The sequence below is a fragment of the Lycorma delicatula genome, chromosome 3, assembly GCF_047948215.1.
Source record: "Lycorma delicatula isolate Av1 chromosome 3, ASM4794821v1, whole genome shotgun sequence".
NCBI classification, from domain to species: Eukaryota; Metazoa; Arthropoda; class Insecta; order Hemiptera; family Fulgoridae; genus Lycorma; species Lycorma delicatula.
The window spans coordinates 108657283-108683343 of record NC_134457.1 but is presented as its reverse complement, the minus strand read 5'-3'; the positions used below and the strand labels follow the sequence as shown (position 1 = coordinate 108683343).

The 26061-nt window shown below is 32.1% G+C and overlaps 1 protein-coding gene across 2 annotated transcripts in view; it reads right to left on the bottom strand.

Annotated features, from left to right (window-relative positions):
* The window catches only part of LOC142320960 (zwei Ig domain protein zig-8-like), a 970121-nt gene that overhangs the window by 140581 nt on the left and 803479 nt on the right, over window positions 1–26061 (bottom strand). Inside the window, exons 7-8 of one of the 2 annotated variants that reach the window (XM_075358949.1) lie at window positions 23227–23297; window positions 10569–10689 (exon numbers count right to left, since the gene is read on the bottom strand). In XM_075358949.1, the coding sequence (XP_075215064.1) occupies window positions 10569–10668 (100 nt within the window). In that variant the 5' untranslated portion in view covers window positions 10669–10689; window positions 23227–23297. The remainder of the gene's footprint in view (window positions 1–10568; window positions 10690–23226; window positions 23298–26061) is intronic. The other variant, XM_075358948.1, reaches the window with a different exon arrangement.

Sequence of the window (26061 nt, the reverse complement as noted above, 5' to 3'; positions counted from 1 at the left end):
TTTTTACAATATCTTTTTCAATAAACAAATTAAACAGAAACGGTGATAGTGGGCAACCTTGCCTCACTCCTCTTCTTATTTTATCCTCTTTCTTTAAGCCGTTGATTTATATCTCCGTTTTCGGCATTTTATACAGATTCAGAATTATTCTTCTATCCCTCCAGTCGAGCTTTATTTCCCTCATTGTTTGAAATAGCAATTCCGAATCCAGCTTGTCAAAGGCTTTTTCTATGTCTACAAAAGTCAAAAAGGAAGGACTTTTGTTTTTAGAGAACACCAATTTTTCTCTCCAATAACACTCTCAGAGTTAGTATCGCCTCTCTAGTTCCCTTCCCAGATCTGAAACTGAACTGGTCTTCTCCCAAATTTGCCTAAATTTTTCCATTTACTCGGCTTTTAACAATGTTTAGCATTATCTTTGAAGTGTGGGATAACAAAGAGATTGCTCTGAAATTAGTGCAATCCGTTGCATCTCCCTTCTTAGGAATTATTAGTTTTGATATTTATTCATTTATTTATTCTGCTAATATTCATATATATATATATATATATATATATATATATATATATATATATATATATGTGTGTGTGTGTGTGGGTAAATCAGTTATAAATTTTCATAAATAAGTAGTTCTTAGACTCTAAACTACGCCTCTTTACTATTACGGTAAAGTAATTACTAAAGTATTATCGCTTACGGTGGCGGTCCAAGAGCTCCAGATTCGGGACGCTGTAACCTAACAGGCCTGGTTCAAGACAGGTTGCGACGGGAGTGTGCAGCTGCCTTACAGGGGTTGGAATGGCGCATGGAGCACAGGAAGGAGATGGAATTGATGGCTGAACAATTCGGCCGGGTCATCAAGACTGGTTGCGATAGAGTCCTATCGCCAATAGACGGACCTTTTTAGGTAGTGGCCAGTCCGCTGATCAGAGAGTGCCTGTAGCCGTCATTACAGACATTGCAATGTCATGTAATGACATTACAGTCATTACGTTGCTTCCGGGGAGCCGTCTTTTAACGCAGGCGGAAACCTGGGAAAAAGTGGTGGTCGTCTGACCTTAGCGTGCTGCGCGAAAGAGTTAGGTCCGCTAGGAGAAAATACCAGCGTCGCCCCCAAACGGGTTTACAGTCGTAACCCCCACATTAAGTGAAAAGGCTGTGTGATCAGCCGAGCTAAATTTCATAAGTACCAAGGTGTTTTGTTTGATGAAAAGTTACTGTTTAGTTACCAAATTAGGCAAGTAGCGGCGGACGCCGTCTGTGTGATGCACAAGCTTAGGAGGATTGCTCGAAAGGATTACACGGTGTCGGACCGTCATTAGTACAAGGTATACCGAGGTTCTTCGAAAATATGTCCTCTTATGCTGCGTCCATTTGGGCGCATAATTTGGACGGAAATAGAGTACTTATTCAAAATTTAAGGAGTGCCCTGCGCAGAGCATTAATTGTATGCACTGGTGTTTTTAAAACAACCTCCTACGGGGTATTGGAAAAGCTCTGCCAATCGATTTAATGGTGAAAGTTCGGGCGGCCATGTGGAAATTGCAAAGAGTCAGGGAGGCCGATGTTTTTGGGATGCGGTTTCGAGCCGGGCGTGTACCGGAGCAGAACGGTGATCTAAACCGGTTCTAAATTTCGTTTAATTGCCCATCTCCCGCCTGAGAAGGAGGCTTTACAGCTTCGCAATGGATGAATGGCAGCAAGAATGGCACACCACGACTAAGGGAAGATCCTTGTGTAGATTTATACAGGACCTGGGGGGATGATATGTCTCTCCATCGTTTTTAAGGGCCACGGGTGCCCAGGTGCTCTCCAACCACGTGAATTTGAACCAATATTTGTTTCGGTTTCGCTTGGCAGCTGATGAACATATGATATTCGATTAACCAGCTCTTGGCGGGCCAGAACTCAGGCCACCCTGGACCTTAGGGGTCAAGGGTGGCCACTCATAAGGTCAAGTGGAAAATTGGCCACTCATATACGGAAAATCAATGTGGCGTGAGCCGCATTGTCGGACCGTGTATTCCTTGATGCCATTGCCTTGTTCAACCGGCATCAGTAGTTTATTTAAGGGAAAGACTCCTACCTCGCTGCTGTAGGAAGCTACTCGAGAGTTATGGCTGGCCATCAGCCAATTAAAGCTCCAACCGCTTTAATATTGGTGGACAGGTTCTCACAAAGGCATATTCAAATTTGTTGCCTTACATCTGTCCTAACTTTTCTTACAGACGGGACCCGTCTAAAGCAACTGAGATACAAAGCACTAATCAGATTTTCATTGACTACGACGAAATGTTCACGATTCAGTTAAAACCTGTTGGTATTACCAGAATTTTTTGGGCTTACCACACTGATGATCAATATTACTCGTATATCAATCCTTGAACTACTTTTTACATGTAATCATTAATCACTTGTTTCTTAATATACAGCTATATTAAAATAAAAATAATAAAAAATCTGATGAGAACACCACATGACTTTCTTAAATGCTTATTTATATTATTCATATATACATTTTTTTTAAATGAAAAGTACATAAAATTTTATTTTATTAATATCTTCTGATTTTTTTTTCTTTTTTTTATTGTTAGTGAATTATTGTTCATCGTAAATTGTTTTTTAACTGTTTAATTGTTTATTAATAAATAAATATATTTAAATTGAAAAAAAGGAGATGCAGTATATTCGAATCGATGAGCTTCTAAGGTACAAATTTTCATTAATTAAAATTTCATTTGGCGATGGAACCAATGAAAATAAATACCACTTATGAAATATCGTTGAAAAGCTCTCAATGAGGGCTTACTACTGCCGTTAAGAAAAAGTCCGGAAACCAAATGCTTTTGGATTTTGGGCTTTTTGGACACTTTTGGTTCAGTCGATTGCAATCAAAAGGGGAGGTGCACGACTAGTTGTTACAACTGTCCTAAATCCAAAATTTCAACATCCTACGGTTAATCATTTTTGATTTATGCGAGATACATACGTACGTATGTACGTATGTACGTACAGACGTCACGCCTAAACCAGTCAAAATGGATTCAGGGATAGTCAAAATGGATATTTCCATTGAAATCTGGAATTCGAAATTTATCGCAATCACAATACTGCCTTTACTTCGTACAAGGAAGTAAAAATTACAACAGCTTTGTTGAAACACGATTAATTTTGTTTTTAACATTTTTTAAAGTGTTTACTTGGTTGTGAGAGTACATCATTTGAGAAGTAATGGGCTTAGTTGATTCATTATGCAGTTTTAAAGTTGATTTAGCAATCAGCGTTGGTAAGTGTTATAAATTTGACATTGTATTAAAAAAAAAATTATAACAACTAATATTTTAAATTGATTTTTTGAATAACTCAAATAAAACTATGTAGAAGTTTATAACAAATATTCTGATACTTATGCACTGGTACACTATTCAGTGTACTGAGTACAGGTGCCTACTCTGTACCATCATTAAGCAAATGTAATAATATGATAAAAAATTTTTAATCCGTACGTTCGTTAAGTCACGGTCATCTTTTTTAAAAAATGATCACTAATACCATGCACCCAAATATCTTTAATAAACTTGCACATGAATATTTATGATATTACGTGCTAATTTTTAAAAACACCACGAAAAGCGTACACGCATTATTAAAGACTTGTTTTTGTGGTTGAGAAATTTAATCTTATATCTATCTATTAACTTTCGCTAACAATTGTTTTTAAATAAATGGATTTAACTTACTAAGTAAATAATTTTCTCATTAAATAAATTAATGAACATTTATAGCCCCAATTTTCTGTTAAAATATATGTTGATATAATAATGAAAACATCCAATAAAATTTAACTATTGTTGAATTTCCATTTTTTAATTTTTATTAATGATAATAGAGGATAAAGTTTAAAAATATTATTTTAATAAAAAGCATAGTATTGATTTTTAAAGCCATTAAATACTAATGAGAAGAAAAAGAAAAAAACAATTGTTATTAACAATTAAACTGTTAATTTCAGATCATTGTTAATCATTATGGTTTCAAATCCATTGTTAATCATCATCATTGTGATTCATAGTTAATTCAGACCACAAACTGGAATTAGATTACGTAGTAAAATTAGGATCTAATTGGTTAATGTCTTTCTTTTAATTGACATCCAAAGAACAAAACTGCAGAGAAATAATCTAAAAACCGAAACCTATAATTTAGTTATGAAGGCCTTATTTTGTATAGGAAAGTTTACTCAACAACCACCGGATAAAACATTCACCGATATGAGTCAAAATATATACCGTATAAAATTAATTAATGAATAATGGTAATAGGAATAAGGCAAAAAACTTTGATTTCAGGGCCAGTAATACCAGTATTTATTTCAACTGATAAAGATTTTAGAGTCGAATGATTTTACAATCGATACGACAATAGCATTTGTAGCATAAATGATCATGGTACAACGAAGAAATACAATACAAAACACAATACAGCTTACATGATGATGAGTTTAGTTTGTCTCCCGGTGTTTTGGTCCCAGTAGAGTAAGGGTAAGATGGTCAACATCGCCTGTTGATCCAGGAGGCTATTTCTCTTGTGTAATGCGATTGAATCCCTCCCGCTCTCAGCTCTTTACCCGCCACCGACTGCCTTGACTATCTTCTCGTATTATTTCCTCTCCCACTACCGCACTCCTCGAGTAACCTAACCTATCCTACCCTCACTGAATCTCCAGCTAGCTAGGACGATCAAACCTTCTCTCTATTACACTCGCACACACTTTCCCCTTTCCGTTTCTCTCATTCTCTCTCCCGCAACCATGCTAGCCGGTCCTGTCCGGTCCTTCAATTTGCTCCACATCGACCGCTACCCACCCTTGTCACCGTTCTTCCTTTCCTTGATATTCGCTTCCTTCCGTAGTTCCTTCCATCCTCTTTCCAAATATTTACATCTAATCTTCCCTCCTTCCATATTCTAATAAAATCTGCATAGTCTAAAAAGATTTATATTTCGATATGAAATATAATAATAATAATTGTATTAAAAAATAAAACTAAGAACAAAGAAAATAAAACATTGAAATTATTTTATATCGATCAAATATTATATTCTTTCCTGTTTATAAATTATGCGATCATTTCAAAAGTGTGATTTGGTATTACTATACCGCCGCAAAGAAAGGAACATACAATCATATAACTTTGTAGTTTTACGTAATACTACACCGCGGGAGCATAAACGGTTGTCTTCACGTTTAGTATAAGTTAGTTTAAAATGGCAAGGTTTGGTTTTATATTACTATATTAAAAAGTAAATAAACTTTAAATAGTTAATGCCGAAACATGAAATGAAATTCTAGAAGTTAAGCATCTACTAAGGACAAATAATTTTAGAAATTAAACATAACCAGTATATATCTATGGTAACCGTCCTACATTTAAAATAAACTGGAATCAAATTAATCGTTATTTGTCTGTAAAGTAGCGAAAAAATTAATTTTGGCATAGGAAGTAAGTTCAACTGCTGGGTATTCTTATTAAATTTCTGAATAAGTAAATAAAACAATCATACTTTCAGATATAATTCATGTTTTTATGATCGATACAATACGACCTGTCATAAGTTATTTTTTTTAACAATGTCCATTTGTCAAAAGCAAACAAAGATTCACTTGTAATTACGAGTATATAATATAATTTATTTATTGATAGTATCCTGTGACAATAATGCAATAAAACCTTAGTTAACGGAACCTGGATTAAACGGATTCCTGTCTACAACGGAAAATTTCCCTGGTCCCGTGAATTTTATCAAAGATGTTAATTTTCCCTGAAATAACAGAAACCTGGCTACCCGCAAACGGAAAATCCCACGAGTTAATGGAAACGTTTTTTGAGAATCATGCTGGGAATTTATGCAGAAATTACGTATACCCATTTAATGATATACATAAAGCACAGTACTAAATTTTTCCACGATATAAAATATTATAAGTATATTCAACAGTACTAAATACACTTACTGTATATACAGTAAACTGTACTACAATATGTTACAAATTACCCTGCACAAACAAAGATAAAAATTAGTCATGTCAGAGTTGTAACTGAAAAAAATTCGCATATAGCACTACATAAATATTTACTTTTTCAGTAAACTCATCGTAAATCATAATAGGCGACGACAGATAGACTGTGTTAAAACCTTGTACAGGCGACGGCACCAGTCATCGTTGTTTTGGCTACTTCCAGTAAACTAGGCTTTATGCCTAACCCACTGGGTTGGTCTAGTGGTGAACACGAGAGTTCCAGCGTTCAAGTCCTAGTAAAGGCAGACTATTTACTTGGAGATTACTTTTATACGGATTTGAATACTAGATCGTGGATACTGGTATTCTTTTGTGGTTGGGTTTGAATTAACCACACATCTCAGGAACGGTCGAACTGAGATTGTACAAGACTACATACACTTCATTTACACTCATATATATCATCCTCTCAAGTAATACCTGAACGGTAATTCCCGGAGGCTAAACAAGAAAAGAAAGAAAGCCTTTATGCCTACTGTCCTGTGAATCATAACTTTCTCATCATTCCTTACCTCAAGTCACAATTTTTATTTAAATTAATTATGTAATGCCACTATACATAACTTATCCATGTGCTTTTTTTGTTCATTACAACAAAATCTTCTTTACTGTGCGTGTGTGTATGCATTTTTGTTTTCCGTTCATTCGCCGAATTTGCCATTTAAAATTTTATTTTTAATTGCAGAAGAATTATATATCACCAATTTCAGCGCTTCAAATGGTTGACTGGAAAGTTTTAAAAAGCGGCATAAAATTGTGTATAAAGAAGTATGTTCGAGGCTGGAGATGTGTGTTAAATGACTGGAAAACAAATCTTGCTACTTCGTCTGAAAATTACGAATCTAGAAATACTGCAAACGGGAACGAAACCGGACTTTTTTATCGTGCATTACCGAGTAAGACTCTTTGCTTGAAAGGAGAACGTTGTACAGGAGGGAAGCATTCCAAGGAAAGGTTGAAAATTTTTATTTGCGGTTTTATGACAGGAGAACTGAAAAAACCGCTATTTATTGGAAAGGCTGATAAGCCAAGGTGTTTTAAAAACATTAATAAAGATAATCTTCCTGTGGTATGGAGATACAACAAAAATCACTGATGACGTCGCATATGATGGAGGAGTGGTTGAAATAGTTTAACACAAAATGAAGCAGCAAAATAGACACTTTCTTCTCTTTTTAGATAACGCTACGTGTCATCCGGATATTGCATTAAGCCATGTTAAATTAGCTTGGTTCCCACCAAACACGACAAGCGTTACCCAGTCTATGGACCAGGGTGTAATTAAATGTCTCAAATTACACTACTGTAGACCTACAGATTAAAGCACGCACCTTAAAATATAATGGGACGGACGGATCAGAGGTCGACGTATTGGTCATGAATGATTGGAAGGTTAGATGGAGGATAGGAATCGGCTCGGCATGGTCAAGGAAGCTTGTTAATGATGTGAAAGCATGGTCGGCTAGAGGCTATGGTGAGGTGGATTTCACACAGATTCTCACTGACCATGGCGCGTTTGAGGAGTATTTATTCAGATTTAGTAGGCGTGTCATTCTCCAATGTATATTTCGTTCTGGGACTGACACTATTTTTGCGTGCGTTGCATGGAGTGGTCTGAGGAATATATACGGTTTGTCTGGTTTGAATACTGATAATTTGGTTATATTGTCTGCGGAAGAAAGGTGGAAGGCGTTCAACCCGTTTTATACGGCGGTAATACGCGCTAAGAATGCAGAGGGCCGCTCAAGGGGTTTATGATATGGAAGGGTTGACAGTTCCGGTCGTGAGGGCCGGCATGCCTAGGTGTATCGGTTCTAATGAGCGGCTGGGAACTCCATGCGTCCGTTAGGATGACGTTTAAACTAAAAAAGAATACATATGCAGGCACCATTAAAGGTATAAACTAATGTATTAAGAGAAAGCAAATAAGTGAGAGAAACGAGTGAACAAAAAGTTGAGAGAAGAGATGAAAGAGAAAGAAGTCCTGAGAACAAGTTCTAGCAAAGTTATAAACTGATATATATATATAGAAAATAAAGGAGAATTAGGGGAAAAAAGAGAGAAGATAAAAGAGAGTGAGCCCTGAATACAGGTGAAGAACTGACCGGAGAGCGAAGGGGCGATAGACAGCTCTCTGCGGACACCCCCGGGGTCGCGTATTGCTTAACTGCGGATCCAATCTCAGGTGGGAAGGAACGGTGAAATAGGAGTTTTAGTTGGTAGGGTGCTGGTACACATAGGCTCCAAATATCATAATCTAGCCGGGAGTCTGACATTCCCCCACTTGTGGGGGTACATAAATGGTATTTCTCCCTAACACCGTTAACAAATGGAAAAAAAAAAAGATTTTTTAATGAAATCACTGTTAGCAACTACTGAAACGGCACGGTCAACTACTCAACTGAATATATATATCTATATCAGTGCTCGACGCTATAATTTGGCTGTCGGAAGCATTTAAATGCGTATTGGCAGAGACGATTCAACACCACTTCCAAAAAGCAAACTTTCAATTGCACACGGCTACAGAAACGGAACTTACGACGACATTTGATGACTTGCAGGAAGAACTGAACAGGTTGAAGATATAATTTCGGAAGATTTTGTTAACATGGACAACTTATTAGGGACAACTTATTAGATGCTAACTTAGAGAATATAGATTAATTTATTGACCTCCATCAAGATAAAGCTGATGAAGACAATAGCGATTCTGACGACGAGGACCGTAACAGTAACGCTACAACAGTAAACGAACGATAAAAAAATTAGATCATACACTGCAGCATTATCCAGCCTATTAAAGCTTCAAGAATTTTCACTTATAGCAAATGATTCAGAGTTGTTTAACATAATTTGTAAAGCCAGAATGTTGACAGAAAACAGAGTAGCTAAAAAAAAGTAAACGTTCAATATAAAAAAATAACCAATTTTTTTCTTATAGTAAAGACTAAATTACATAATGAACAGTAATAAAGTACAGTTAGGTTAATTTAAATTATGTCTACTTATTGAATTGTATTAGTTTAAGATACTGAAATTCGTTATTCTTCAGAATTATCAGTTTCTAAATTTAAGATTTTTTATATTAAAATACGAAAATTGTTCTACAGTCTAGTAGTACACTTTCCTGTACGTGCTAACATAAGATGGAAATTTTGTGCTTACGAATTCGCTAACAAACTTCTGTACAATCAACTGCTGAAAATGAAGTGGGGTTCTCGTAAGTACTCTATCATTTTTTTCTTTTTAATTGAATAATCTGCTAGTTCATCCTTGTATTCACCGGAATCCTGTTCACAACGAAAAATATTTTCAGTCCGGCGAAATCCCGTTAACTCAGGTTTTACTGTATACATTTATCCATTCTGCTCAACCCTTTGTAACTGTCATGTCGATATCTACCGTCCTCATCCGTTCTTTCCCTCTACCTACCATTCCATAATCACTATTGGTAACTTCGCTTCATTTTCACTTCACACAAGTCACAGAGTTTTTCTCTCCTTCCCCCTTCTTACCTGATGCTGATAGAATAAAAAAATCCACATGTAGTTAAAAATTAATTTTTTCAGTGGATCTTACACACTTGGACATTGTCTTTTTTGTTCGTTTTCCTTTCGTTTATTAAAATAAAAAAATTCTTCAAAATACAACGTTACGGCAACATCATATTATATCTTTATATCAAACTCATACAGTCAACAGTAAATTACCGAAGGAAAAAAGTCGAAATGAAGCTAAAACTGTCTGCAAAAGATTAATCTTACAAATTAAGATACGTGTTTTTTCACATAATTCTTATTTTTATTTGAAATTAATTTTTAGACTTTATAATAAAAAACTAATCTTTTGATCGAAAATTAATTTCAACGATAACTAGAAATATGGCGGTAATCCTTTTTTTATCCGATGTTGCATTCATTCGCGAGCACTGGCTAACCCTTCGACCACACTCTCCCGTGGATCCCAATCATAACAAATCTTCTCCATTCAGGCACATCCATTATCCTCATATCTTCCTACACCTGATCCGGCTATCTGTTTCTGGGCAGCTTTTTCTTTCTAATTTACAATCAGCTTACACAATCGCTTTTAGAATCGCTTTTTATTGATATTTCTTCATTTTTTCTTCCTCAAATCATGTCTATAAATTGCCTTCGAGATTATTCTTCAAAAAAATTTCATTTAATGCTATTATCATGCCGGCCTTCTCTAATCTATACGACATGTTCCGATGTTTTACAAGTTGTATCATGTACTGTCTCGTACATTTGCAATTAAAATACTAGAGTCTGGCAAACATTATCACTGTATAAGATCGTTTAATTTGTCGAAATTCATCTCGGTAGTGAGGGAAGGAATTCTAATTTTATACTGTGCATTAGGATTGGAATGAAGCTAATTAATAGGCTGTTCGTTTATAATTCCGTGTACTTGACAGAATGACACCTCTTCCTCAAATTAATCTAACTAATTGTATTAATTTACCTGCTCTTGTCATAGTAGTAGCCGCCACAAGTATCCACGTGAGCGCCGAGGGGAACATTACCCCGACTAATTGGAGACACCGCGCCTCCTTCTTCTTCATCCGGGGGGGCTCAACATATCACTGTAACAACGAATAGAAAATAAGGAATTAAATATTATTTATAAACTGTCAACTACTACAAGAAAGAATATTAAATTATTGTACGAAGATAATAGATAATAGTTTATTTAAAATAATGAAATATAATATATAGTCCACCATAATAATCATGTTGTGATTATATCATCAAACATTGGATTAGATAATGTGCGCTTCAGTGAAAAAACAATTCTACCACTATATTTTGGTCTAGGTAAACCTAAATTGCAAAATTTTGTGTAGTGACTTGTAATTTCAAATCAACTTTTGAATAAATGTCGCAAAATATCAGAAATGGTAACAATTAAGGACCTCCAAATAATTTTAGTCTCAAACACACACACACACACTCACACAAACATATAATAATTTCAAAATATTGGAAGTAAATAATAATGAGAAAAGAACTAATGTATCAGAGAAATATTATTGGTAAATATAGAAATATATACAAACTTATTTATAAACAAATTGAATATGATAATACAATGTTTAAATTGGTAGACCTGACGTAATAAATTAATAATTTAGTTAGTCTTTAGGTTTGAACTGTGACACAAGTATATTCGTGTACGTCCTAAGTAAATTAATTAAAAAAATATTTTAACCCTATTTTATTTGTGTGTAATTTGTAAATTTGACTACTGATGATTGATTAGAAATCCGAAAGTTAGTTGAATATTTTTACATTTTTATTTCAACTGAACCTGGTGGATGTATTTATTTATTTATAAAAGTATTTTATTTGATATTGGGGCATACATAATATTCGAAAAAAATATATATATATATATTTATATATCTGAAATATCAAATCACAATAATATTATACCAATATTATATTTTTTTGAAATGAACTTAAAAAAAAATGACAACGAAGTTGTAATATTTTCCTGGCATGGGTTATTTATTCTTATATAGAGGAAAAAAATGATACATGAAAAAAGTTACCTAAGATTTCTTTTTTGAGGTGGGGGTAATTTATGATGGAGTTTTATCGAAAAATTATCATTATATGTTTAAATAAAGGTATTATTTTATTTTTTTTGCTTCCCTATCCCCAAATCTGCTACCAAGATTTTTTTTTCAATTTTTCTACTTTCACTATGTTAAATGGAAAAAACTAAAAAATACTCACTGAAAAATCTACTACCAATAAAAAGTTACCTATATATATTTTTCGTTGGCGGGTGAGTGGTGAATTATGATGAATATATTGTGATATTATTATTATTAAAAGTTTAAATAGACCAAAAAAAGTTTTAAAAAAATAAAAAAGATCGATATTTTTAAACTTTGATCGCTTCCCGATCATCAATATTGTCCTCAAAGTATTTTTTTAAACACTTAACTAATAGTATACCTAGAAATATATAAAATATTGGTTAAAAAATATGTAATAAATAAAAAGATAGCTTTTTCGATGTTTGGAAAGGGAAAATTTGGGGCAATTCTTTTTTAAATGTTAAGTTAGGCATGCATTCATGTACTGAGCTTAATATAAAGTGGGATTATATTTGCAAAATTTTGAGAAGATTAATTCCCAAAAAATCCTCCCACCCCCTAGTATTGACTGATATTTTACCAGAAAATTTCCGCTAATATACGAGTTCCTACAAAAGTTCAACAAAATCGGTTTAGTTAGTCGAAAGTTATTAAGCATCAAACACTCCATCACACGTACATACGTACGAACATCACAATCCACTTATATGTGTTTTTTGGAGTCCCTGGATCATGAAATATCAAGAAATGCAAAAACTCATACCATACCCTATTTTTTTGACTGATTACCATATTTTCCATTTTCCTTCTTGTAGCATTGCTCTAGATCTATGGCTGTAGGAAATTAAAAATGGAAAAGAATGTTCTGTCTCATACGAAAAATTAATTGAAAAAATGGGAAAATTTATACAAAGTAAATTAAAACACCATTATATTAATTTAATTTTTTTACATTAAAAAGTGGACAAAATATTATTGTTACATTCAAATTAACAGTGATTAATTTCATCAGATTAAGTGATAGAACATCAAAACAAAACTTTTCTCTTAAAAATATAATCTTATTACATCCAGAACTGTTCATTTAATTAGGGATAAAAAATTAAATTGTTTGTTTGGATTTTGATGTACGAATAGAACAAATATGAGTGGATTATATCAGCCAAATGTGTAAATAGCTAAGGATGATATTACGGCGTTCTTTAATAGAATAAGAAACTCCCAAAAACTACTCAGAATAATTGAAAAAAATCTCGCTATAATGAAATTTATTCTAATGTAACTCTGAAATTATCTAAATCGCTCAAAATATATCCCAGTGCAATGAGAAAGAAATAATACATATCACATTTACAGAAATAATACAGTTCTTATGATTATACGTTGTTTAATAAATGAAATCGGGCCGGTAAGAGTTTTGTTACAAATTTTTCTATTTTTTGCTAATTATATGGAACGCTTAAACATTGTTTATTATCTATCTGTATATATCTGTATATCTAATGTCTATTACATATATTAAACATGTATTTATTTTTAAACAAAATTCTATATTAATAACAGATTTTGATAATAGAAATGTAGTGTCTTACCTTTTTTGATATTAGTATCGTTTAAAAAAATTAAAAATAATTTTATTTATATTAGAGAAACTTTTGTTTTTTGAACGGAAGAAATGATATCTGCAAGACTTTTACCGTACGGTTTACAATTTAATTTTAATTTTTTTTGGATATAACTGTGTTTTGTTAGATTATTCTTTTATTTTTTTTAATAATTACTGATTGTTATCTTATGGATTTATTATTAAAATTTATTGCCTTCCTAGAACAAAGAAATTGAATTTCACGGCCGATTATTTTTGTCGATAGTCATATCATTCACTTCATAACCTATTTTTCCTTTTTTAATAAAACTAGTATAATGACCTTTACGAATCGAAGATCCGTGATGTAATACTGTTCTTATTATTTTGAAAATGTTACCCTCGATGTTTATCGTAAAATTCGATATTAACAATCGAATCTATTTCTGTTTTATTTATTCCTTTCTTAATATAATCTCTTGTAAACTAATACTTTTTTTTCAGAAGAAGTGATGGGAATTAAAAAAATTGTTTCACCTTCAGTAGTTTCGTTTACATAGCAATTGCTATTAAAACAAGCTGTAGTATATTTTCTTTTAAATTTTATTTTTCAAGTATATAATCAAGTTTTTGTACGCTATCTAGCGGCGCGATTCGTAATAGTAGATTAAAAAAATGAATAAAATAACATATTCGAGTCCCGTAGTTCATCAGATGGAAAAAAAGTCTAACAAAATTCGAGGTATTTTTTGAAAGTATTCTTTATTACGAATCTAATTGAACAGAAATATAATGTTTTCACGCTTATTTTATTTTTTTCCCATTTTCATTTCACTGTTAGGTTAGGTCATGTTTAGAACTGTAAACGTAGTTCGTTGACTTCGTCGCCTCTTACAGATGAAGTTCTAATGAACTCCGTGATTATACAGCTAAAAATCATCGAAATATAATGATACAAAAAGTTCTGATTAAACAAGAAATTTAAAAAAACCATTTTTTTTCCACCGAAAAATTTCTTTTTATTTTTCTTGATTATAAAATCTCATTAAAAAAAATCAATAAATTATTAATTAAAAAAAAAGAAAGAAATTATCGATTCCTTGTGTATTTTGTTTATAATTCAGTCAACTTTAAAGGTACAATAACGAAAGAAAAACAAATCTAGAACTTGGGATTGCTATTTATTGATAATTAGAGGAAAACACAGGAAAACTTATCAAAAATTTTTTTTTTATTTTTATTTATTTATTGTCTTTAATTTTTTAATTAACCTTGGAAACAAATTTAGACACTTTTTACTGGGCTGGAGGAATAAAATATGCTTAAATATGACACGGATACTTTTTGCCGTACTGAGAAAAAAGCATCAAAATAATATGGAATTCAGATAGGTTTATAAAATAGATAGGTTTATTTTAGCTTTTGCTAAAGTAAACAGTTTTTTAAAGATATTTGCAACAAACACTTTTTTACCTTTCTTTCACACTCCCAACTGCAAGTCTATTGACATATGCTATAGTCTATAAACCCTACTCAGCAAACCTCTTTAGAATTTTATTGAGTACGTAAAACTAAACATCAAACAAACTTGCTTACATCTCTAATTATTTCCGTGTTACACCTGTTTTGGTCAATTTTACTCTTTTATCACCTTATCAGCTTTATATTTTAAACGGTTAATATACCGCATAAGCTAAAACATTTTACGTGGGGGAATGTTATGAAAAATATTACGTGTTAGCGTATGAGAAATATCCAAGAGTCAAACCCAGCACCTACCAAATGAAAGACTGAGATGAAATCTCATCACTTAGTTATTCCTCAATTATTTATACTCTTATTGAGATATTATAGTGAGAGAGTAATTTTCTTTTAACAACACTAGCGTAAAGTATAAATTTTCAGTTTTAAAACATAATGTAATTTTAAACGTAGTTAAATCGGTATTAATATTTTGTTATGATTAAGAAACAATATTAAAGTACAGATTTGAATTATTATTATTTTTTATTTTTTTTTAAAAGTTGTTTATTTATTTTTATTTAAGTAAGAGATAAAGGAAAATTGCTGGTTAAGTTGGCACAGTAGTTTTTTCGTGAATCACGTTTAATGTTCACATATTTTGAAATTAAGCTACATTTTATGTTAAGTTAAACCAATAACTATCACAAATAATTCCTAAAGTAGTAATTACATTTCTTAATACTGAAAAATAGTTAAGCTACTATTCCTATACTCTAATTAAAAGGTACAATAGAGAAATAGGTGTTTCAATTTTATTTACGAGTATTATAATTATTATATTTTTAAATTTTGTTTGTTAATTTTTTTTTAATTTGGATAATGAAGACTACAGTCAAATAGCATTTCCTGGGATCCTGGGAAGAATTCTTTCATTGTAAAAAAGAAGTCCATCACCTATGTAGAGGTTTGCAACAACAAACAAGCTACACAAAAATAAAAAAAGAGAGAAATTTTTAATAAGAGAAGATATAAATGAAGGTTACATGTTATTGCATTAGAGGGGCGACCCAATTCTAAAACCATAACAAAAATGCGCAGTCGTTGGTGGATCGTACATGAAATTAAATATTACACAAGGTTAAATGTCAATAAATTCAACGGGTAGAATTAGACCTGTCATTTGAATTTAAAAATTATCATTTTAACTTATGATATTATAAGAAGATATAAAATTAATTTGGTTATTTACTTGTCTATATAGTTTAATGGACTAATAAACGTTTTAAAAAAATTACTTCACCATTGCAAAACTTATTTCATCCCGTAGTGTCAGGCTAGCCATAAATTATGACATCCAACAGAACCCCAATTTATATATCGTATGTATATATATATATATATATATATATATATATATATATATATTTAAAACAAGTTATAGCGAAAATATTAATTTGTCGAATAGGTTCTGGTCTTACTATAGATTGGAAGGATTACGAAGACAAGAAGGCCGTCCAGGCTCTCGATATTCTCTCAAACGAATATTGCAATATTCAAACAATTCTCTAAAAATTGTTATCTGTCTAGGGAAACAGTAAAATATTTTCTTAAAGGCGAAACAAAATATTTGTTGCATGAGGGAAGTAACATTCCTTGGCGATATTCAAATCATTCTTTTTAAAAGTGATCGGATGTCAGTAAAACGTTAAGCATTTTATATATTTCGGGGGTCCCTTGTACCCTATGATCTCTTTAATTAATATGAATTCAATGTGGCATTCGAAATATTTTTAAAACACATTCTACCTTCCACCTCATGCAAAAACTCAATATTACCTCAGATTTTGAACTCATTGCTTTCCAATCGCACTATAGCCCTAACCCGTCATCACTAAGAATGTTTGAAATAGTAAATCTAAACCTTTCTTTACAAGAAAGTGTTGTGCTTTCGAAGGCCAACTTCGTTAAGAAGGTTCAAAATTCTCCAGGTATTTTAGCAAAAATTTACCTTTTCTTATATATAAATATATATATGTATATGCATGTGTGTGGGGGAGGGGGGCGTGTGAATGCATTTTTTAATAATGTAACTGTAAACTATTATTTCCAAATTAATTGCATCTACTTCAATGTCTACGTAATATGTAATATCTGTTTAATATAATAATATCTACTGCCTGTTTTTTCTTCCAATCCACCACTACTTTTGTAGTGGTATCTGCTTCATTAGAATTATTGTTTTACTAGATTTAGTCAAAACATAATTTAGAATATTAAATTATAGAAAAGTATGTACAATTTGAAAAATTAAATAAAATAAAATTTTATATCACAAATTCAAGAAATGGTATTCATAAAAGTATGTCAGTGGATGGTAAACATAGGTTTTTATGATGTTTGGACATCGTTTTCCCTCAACCACGCTTTCCTTTACTTAATAAAAATTGAAATACAGAGATAACCGAAACGTTTCTTATCAAAACGTGATCTGTTTCTGAGAGATAGTAAAATCTAAAGTATAAATAAAGTTGGTCTTCCTCCCTTCCCTGATATTCTAAAATTTATTGCTTGCTTATGAATCTGGGGCTGGTAAAACAGCAACCACTACTAGAAAAGAGCCAAGTACTATACCAACTATAAATATACTTTTAATTTTCAAATCTTTTACAATTTTAAAGTATGAATAACGTAAAAATTTTACTCAAAAATTTTTAATTTATCGGAGAGTTTCCGGTCTATTTACAGGTTGAAAGGATTATGAAGACAAGAAGGATGTCCAGACAACCAAGATTATCGAATGAATTACGTTCGTTTAAATATTGTCAATATTTTTAATATTATTTCTTTATAATAAATATTACTAACATATTGATAGAATAATCAATAAACAAAAATAAAAACCAAAGAATAGAAGTTAATATTTTTTCAGGTAATAACACCTAAATAAATTATGTAAGCACAAGTTGTAGTAGCCTTTAGGCAAAAGGAAGATCGGATCGATACAGCAACTTAAATCCCAAATTAGGTTTGTCCCAGAGTAAAATACCTTTATGATGCTGTAAAGAGATATACGACACGGAACTATAACATTGTTAAATAAATCCTTCCTTAAACTGAATCATATTTTAAGTTTATAGACTAGTATTATATTAAATTTTACCTCTAAGATTTCAAATATCTATTATATAACTTAGTTTATTCAGACTTGAATTATTCTTTATTACAAAATACACAACTCTTCTTATATCTATAGAATACAAAGTATTCTTCTCTGTTAAAAAAATTAATCGATTTTCTCACTTTAAAGATTTCATTAAATGCTTTTTCTGGCCGAGACAACTTTCATAAATAATATTTAAATATATGTTTCAACGGCGAGTTAAATAGTCGCAGCTGGTTTTTGCAGTCAAGCCAAGGTTCACTACCTAACCATCTATTCTTATCAATCCATTCTTTCTCATATGTTGTAGTATATCCTCTATTTCCATCTACTTCTAAACCGTCTTCTATATTCTATATTCTGGAAGTTTCCAATCGTACATATTTCACTGTAACTTTTCATAACTTCGAATTCAATATCATTACCGTAGTTTTTAACATTTTCTTGAAAACTCTTTCATTGTTTATAACTCAGTTCAGTATGTCACGCAACTCTCCAACAGTGATTTATACATGTTCTTTTTGTAGCATATTTTATAGATGAATTCAACAACAGTGGGTGCAAGTAACATATCAACAATGATCTCCGACTAATATTCCGTATGATATCATTATCATTCCAACTTTTTCTTTTTCCTGTATAGCCTCCGGTAATTACCGTTCAGATAATACTTCAGAGGATGAGTGAGGATGATATGTATGAGTGTAAATGAAGTGTAGTCTTGTACAGTCTCAGTTCGACCATTCCTGAGATGTGTGGTTAATTGAAAGCCAACCACCAAAGAACACCGGTATTCACCATCTAGTATTCAAATCCGTGTAAAAATATCTAACTTTACTAGGACTGGAACTCTCGACTTTTAAATCAGCTGATTTGGGAAGACGCGTTCTCCACTAGACCAACCCGGTGGGTTATTATCATTCCAATTATCTAATATTAACGTAACCCAAAATTGGGTTTGGGAGGGTTGCTTCATCTACTGAGCTAATGATTCCTGTATTTATCTCCATAATTTTTTTCAACTGAGATTTTTCAATATCAACAAATAGTTCTCATTTTCTAAACTGATTATCTAGGGCTTGTGCTATAAAGACCAGTTTATTATAATTCTCTGATTAAGAAGTATAATACAAAGCAATAATCTACAACAGAATTGAGTGATTTGTGATGAATCCTGATCGTAGACAACAGCATATGTAAATCTTCAACTGGTGTGTGAAATAATCTTAAATAATTTAGTAATTTAATTTCGGTAATAAAGAGGAATAAATTAGTGGAATGATTTTAATAACTGATCAGAATAAGGTTCATTACTTAGAGTGTAATTTATTAAACTAATTTTAAATCTACATTCGTAGTTTGACATGTGGATGTGAGTAACATCATTTCCAGCAGATATGAGCATTTCAATCAGCTTTGATTGTATATATTAATTTAAAATGACGTGTACTTTCATAATTAATACCTATAGATTTCAGAGAATTGCGCGTTCTGGGTAAATTAAGTCACCAGTTTGGGCGTTCTAGATCAAATTTTTCTATACCTCTAATGAACAGCGACTGAAAAATTAGAAATAAAAAATTCATCTCGCTGTGTTTTATCCTTTTACTATTAGCTTAAATTATTGTAATATCATTTTGAAAATTAAAGTAAATTTTGTTTTTTTTAATTTTTAATGTTTAGGTAATTATTTAAAAATTCATTACTATCAGATACAAAACAATCTAATTTTTTAGAACTAAAATACATTTAAGTACTTAAAAATTTTATTCCTTTTTTTTGTAAAGAAATCTTTTAAACTACAATTTATCAATCTTATTGTACATTTTTATATATTGTACCAATGCATAATAAAATAACTTAAAAACAACCGTGTTTCCATCTCTTCCCAAAAATGCTTTATGCGCCCATTTCGGGAACTTAGGCCAAAAATGGGTGTTTATTTTTGATAAGGAAAAAGTTTTTAAATAAAAAACTAAATAATTTTAGAACAAAATTCTGGGTGAATTTTTTTTATTTTTAAAAAAAATTTAGGTTCAGTAGTTTATGTTTGCAATTTTTTATATTAATTTTTTGGAAGATAAACACAAATTCTTTCTTTTTCTTCTATGCTACATTTATCACTATTTATATGAATTTTTATTGATTTTTTTTCACTTTAACTTCATAAAAGACTTTTTGAAATAATATTATACAATAAACTATCTTAGAAACGTTTATTTAAACAAAAAATGTTTTTCTGTGTAATTATTATTTTTGGTTGTAAGACTAAAATATTTCTTGAAAAGATATTCTCCAAAAACTTTTATTCTAATTCAATTTAAAAATAATTATGAAGAATAATTTTCAAGTTATCTTCATTTCAATAGCGTAGTGACATTTAAAGATTAATTGTTTGGTATTTCGAAGATTACTTACTAATCGAAAAATAAATAGTTTTACTAACCTATTCTACGGCAAAACGATAAATTAGAGCTGTTATGTTATTTTAATACACGTTTGGCTTACTGTGAAAAGTACAGAATGGTGTCAAAGGCGTAACAAAATCGAAAAGGAAAAATTAAAACATAATTAGAAAATATTGTTCGGAAAGAAACTTTATGAGAAAATGTTTTTAAAATTATTCATTAGCAGTAGTAATAATAATAATAATAATAATTTTTTTTTTTTTTTTTTTTTTTTTTTTTAAGAGGGAGGTGGAAATGCATTTACGCACGGAGTGTCGGGCTCCCGCTGATGGTATTATCCTATCACTATCAGCGGACTACCTACTAAAACCACCCCCCTTTCTACCAGGGTTCGACCCGGAACCGTTTAACACATTACTTCCGGTCGAGTCCTCCTATACTAGCCTGTTAGGTGCTACCTAATTTTCAGGACTATCCAGGTCAACCTTTTTGGCCCTGAGTATGTTGCCGACGAATCGGGCTACGCTTTCCCAGCTGCCCAAGTCACAGAGCATCATCGCAACCACGTTGTGGGGACTCAGTGCTCCGTGATCCACCTCTAGTGTCCCTCGATCTGCCGCCCACCGAGCACATTTGAGAAAGGTGTGCTCAGCGTCGTCCCGAAACCGGGACAATACAGGCAGTCGGGGGAAGGCGCTTTTCTTATGACATGGAGATAAGCGCGGAAGTACCCGTGACCCGTTAAAAATTGGGTCATGTGGTACTCCACTTCTCCATGCCGTCGCTCCGTCCACGGTCTGACCAGAGGAATAAGCCTTGCGGTCCATCGTCCTCTGGTCTCGTGGTCCCAGGTCTCTTGCCATGCGAGGAACGTGCGAGTGCGTTCCTCGTTGGCAATGGTCACCCGGTCTTCGCCTGCCCGTCGCCACCTGTAGATCGCCTGGCGCTCCCTTGCTAAAGTAGGAATGGGTATGACGCCGGCGACCACAAGTACTGCAGGCTCGGAGACCGTTCGATACGCGGAAGCGACTCGCAAGGCTGCGGTGCATTGCACCTGCGCGAGCCGCTTCCGGTTTCTCGCAACTCTTAATGCCTGGGCCCACACTTCCGACCCGTAAAATAGGATGGTATGTACCGTGGACATCAGCAATCGCCGTCTGCTGGCCTTCAGTCCGCCGACATTCGCCATAAGCCGGCTGAGAGCAGTTACGGCTCTCGCAGCTTTGTCGGCGGCTGTACGAAGCTGCTCAGCAAAGCTGAGTTTCCGGTCAATCATCATACCGAGGTACTTTGCGGCCGGCTTGGTCTCGACAACCTCTACCCCGACCCGCAGGGAGAGAAGGGTGTCGATACGTTTCTTCGTGAGAACTACGATCTCCGTTTTGCTGAGAGCTAGAGACAATCCATGATCGTCCAGCCAGGCACCGACTTTGTGCATGGCCCGACTGAGCCTCAGTTGGGCGCGCTCCACGTTGCTGTCTGCGACAAGTAGCGAAACGTCGTCAGCGTACCCAACCAAGGCAGATTCTTCAGGCATCTCCAACCTCAGCAAGCCATCGTAGACGGTGTTCCAAAGGTCGGGGGCCGAGAATCGACCCCTGCGCCGTCCCTGACGTGATCGTAGTCCTACGCCAGCCTGCTGCGGTCTCGTAAATGAGACCGCGGTTCCTCAGGTATGCGTCTACCATTCTCAGAAGGTATTGAGGCACATGGAACGAATCATATCGCTCCACCGTGTGGAGTTGAATGCGTTTTTTACGTCCAACGTAACGAGAAGGACCACACGTCACGAAAAATGATTGTGGTCCTCTGCTCGCCGCACTGCCTCAACAACCTCCTGAATTGCGTCTAGGGTCGACCGACCCTGCCGGAAACCGTACTGGTTAGGTGACAGGCCACCTACCTGATTCATCGCCGTAACCAGTCTTTTCTTTAACAGCTTCTCCAATACCTTCCCAGCTGTGTCAAGCATACACAATGGGCGGTAGGAGGGCGGCGACTCTGGGTTTAATAATAATAATAATAATAATAATAATAAAATATTATTATAATATAATAATAATAATATATAAATAAAATATATTATCTTTCCATAGTGTTTGGAATATTCAACAAATAAAAATTAAGTAATATTAAAAAAAATTACCGTTAGATACTGTTCAAAAAAAATCGTACAGAACAACGTTGAATGCTTCTGCACAAATACTTTTAGTATATTTTTCTGTAAGGTGAATACAAAAGCTGTCAATTTGGTGACTATTTAGTCAGAATTAGTTAGTCGGGAAATCATCGACAATTACCGAAAATAGTGTAACGAGATTTTCTATACATTGCAAAATGTCTTTAGGGTATAAAATTGATATCTGAAAAATTGATGAACGTCAGTTGTACTTTCTGAGATACATTGGATTAACTTGTACCTTATATATTACATCAACGGGATGAAATAAGCAACATTTAAAAAAAAATCATCAAAAATCACGATTAAATTTTGTAAATCGTATTGTTTATTACTTCTTAATAAGGTATAAGGTATACGTCTTCTGTATGAAATAGAATACTGAGTCATGAATACGCTTTTTAAACTATTTTATTTAGCAGCTTTGTTCCTAAGCTTGGGCAATTTGGTATATAAGTATAAAGAATATAAATGAGTTATTTACGTAAAAAACAAGTTTAAATAGAAAAGAAAGACCTGAATAAATTATTTTATTTTTAAGTAAAATAATTTTTATGAATGTTTTTCTTCTGGAACTAATTTTAAAATTATAAACGAAACAACTAATGCTATTTATATTTATAGAATTTTTCTTTAGCGAAGAAAAAAAATAGTTTATTTTTATTGTTAGCGAATAGTATTTGTGATTTTTAGTAAAAAAAAACTTCTACTTATCTACCAGTTGTCCCTTGTTGAGTTAGCCTTTTAACCTATTCTTCCACCACACACCCCACCGTTGGCGTTTGATTACTGTAACAGAGTTTTTGCTCTTAAAATCTGTACGTGTTGTAGATATCAAATGAGCTTCAATTTCGTGAAAAACAATTCCAGCTTTCCATTTCCCATTTCTATCTCAAAATATACACACATACACACAACCACACTCAAACAAACAGGCATGCAATGAAAATAAAGAGATAAATTCCATTAAATAACATTGCTATTGCGACTGCATAACGTGATATAAATGCATCAAATAGAATTACATGTTGTAGAACTAGATTGGTTACATACTATTCAAAATAAATTATATATTAAATAAATCATATGGTTAAATAAACATCAATAACTAATATTAATGCAGGTAAAATAACTTCATTTCATAGCTAATCTACATTTAATAATACAGCTAGAGTTACACGTATCATTAAAATATATAAAAATTTTGTAGCTTACCTTTTGCGAAATGTATTTCTTAAAATTCAGACCATATAACTAGTTTTATTTAAATAAATTATATTAATAATCGATTTGGTGACTAATTAAAACTGATTTCAGCGTTATAAAAACGAAGTATACATATCTTTTACTTATTTAAAAATAATTATTAGTTGTTTATTATTTTATTGATCAGACTAAGTCATTGCAATTAATTAAAACCTTACAATAATATAAAGCAAAAATGGAATGATGTTGAATTCTAATTAAAAAAACGGGTAATATAAACAATGTACATAACAATTATTAGGAAATTAATTAGTTTTATTTATATATTGTTTTAAAACTAATACCTCATTTAGATTAATTGGTTACAAACATGTTTGTCATGGTATTTTGTAATAATAAATAATTTTACTCTTTTAACATTAACAGACTCTAATAATATCACAATTGTATTTGATGAAAATAATTTTAAAGCCAAAAATAGAAAAATTATTTATATTTATGAACACTAGTACAAGAAAAACAAAAAAAAGTAATTTAGATGTCATTGGAGGAGTAGGGAATTGTATCAGTGCTACAAACCGATAGTTGCGGCAGTAAAATTTTAGAGTAAAATAGAACACACACACACACACACACACACATATATATATATATATATATATGTTATTTATATATCAACGCGTAAATTGAAACTCTTTTGTTTGGTTTTATTATTATTATTACTGTTATTATCTGACAGAATGAGAACCCTAACCTACAAACAGAATTGAAATTATTCATACAATCAGCATAACAATACTGCTAACTGATTTGAGTGTAAATCATTCCCCAGTAAAATATTTGAGATATAAAGATAAAACAATAATACCAGTAATATAAAAACCTAACGAGAATATATGTATCCTAAATCTTAATTCAATGAATAATATAAAATTTTTACACCCTTATATTTACATTTTTATGATCGATAATAAGCCTACATAAGTTCCTTATGTAACAAAACCGGAAAATATTTATGATACTGAAATAAAATAAAGGTCATGAAAAAAAGGGAAAACATAAAAATTCTAATGAATTGGACTTAAAATTGAATAAATTAATAAAAAGGGTAAAATTGTAAGGTTTTCTCTTTTATTTCTTGTTTAGCAAATGTTAGATGTAAAAACAGTTGATACCCAATCATAATTGCAAATATTACTTTCATTTTAAAAACAGATATTACCAGTATATATATATATAAACTCCCACCTGCTTTAAATAAATATATAATCAGTAATATTATTAAATTAGTACTGTGCGAGCAGAATTCATAAATTGATTACAATACAATAAAAAGTAAATATTCGTTGAATGATGTTATAAATATATTTTTATTTTTACGCTTTTAAGGTAATGTACGCAAAGAAACAGTTCACTGGACATACCATCATTCATTCTGGAGCCGGGATATTATTCTAAATACAGAATTAGAATAAAATATTTAAATTTATTTATTCACGAGAGTTTTCATATAAAACAGTTAATATAATAAATATTTACATTTATTTGTATTCACATGTATTTGATATCGGCGTCAAATTTAAACATATTTCGTAATACGTATCTCGTGCACACCTAAATTAGTAATTCTTATTTCCTGCTCTTACAATTCATTTAAAATTTGAGCCAACTTAAAAAAAATTACTTTCAAAGAATGTATTGAGCGTGTAGTGAAAAAATTATTTTTTCCTTTTCAGTACAATTTTCTTTTGTTGCATCAATTTTTTTAAGTTTTTATTTTACTATTTTTAGTTTTGTATCTCCGTCAAAGTTGAAATACGAGAAGGCCTACAAAATAGACTGTTCGTAAGAGAAAGGCCGAGACGCTACCACTCGCGCCACGGAGGCCAGCGAGTGGTAAATTATATATAAAAAGGGGTTTCTCTCTATATCTAAATTTAATCCGAAAAGTAATTTTAATTACATTAGTTTAATATAATTCTATTAAATTATTTTATTAATTACCCAAAATAAAATATAGGTAAAAAGAGTGAAATACAAATATTTTTGTGAATATTATCACTGTTTAATAGTTATTTCATCATTTTTTTATTTATACACCATGAACTTAGTGTCTTAGTCAGTACGTTACATGTAAAATATCTAACTTATAACTCCTCGAATATCACCAACTATACACTGTTTAATTAAAAAAAAAAAAAAAAAAAAAACACATTGATTTGAGAAGGGAGAGATACTGAGTTTTCAATATAAGGCTGGCTTAGGTTAATATTGCACGCTTTATGGACATCGAACAAGTACTCTGTTTATCTGTGTTTTTGCACATTGCTGTTAACAGTAACAACCT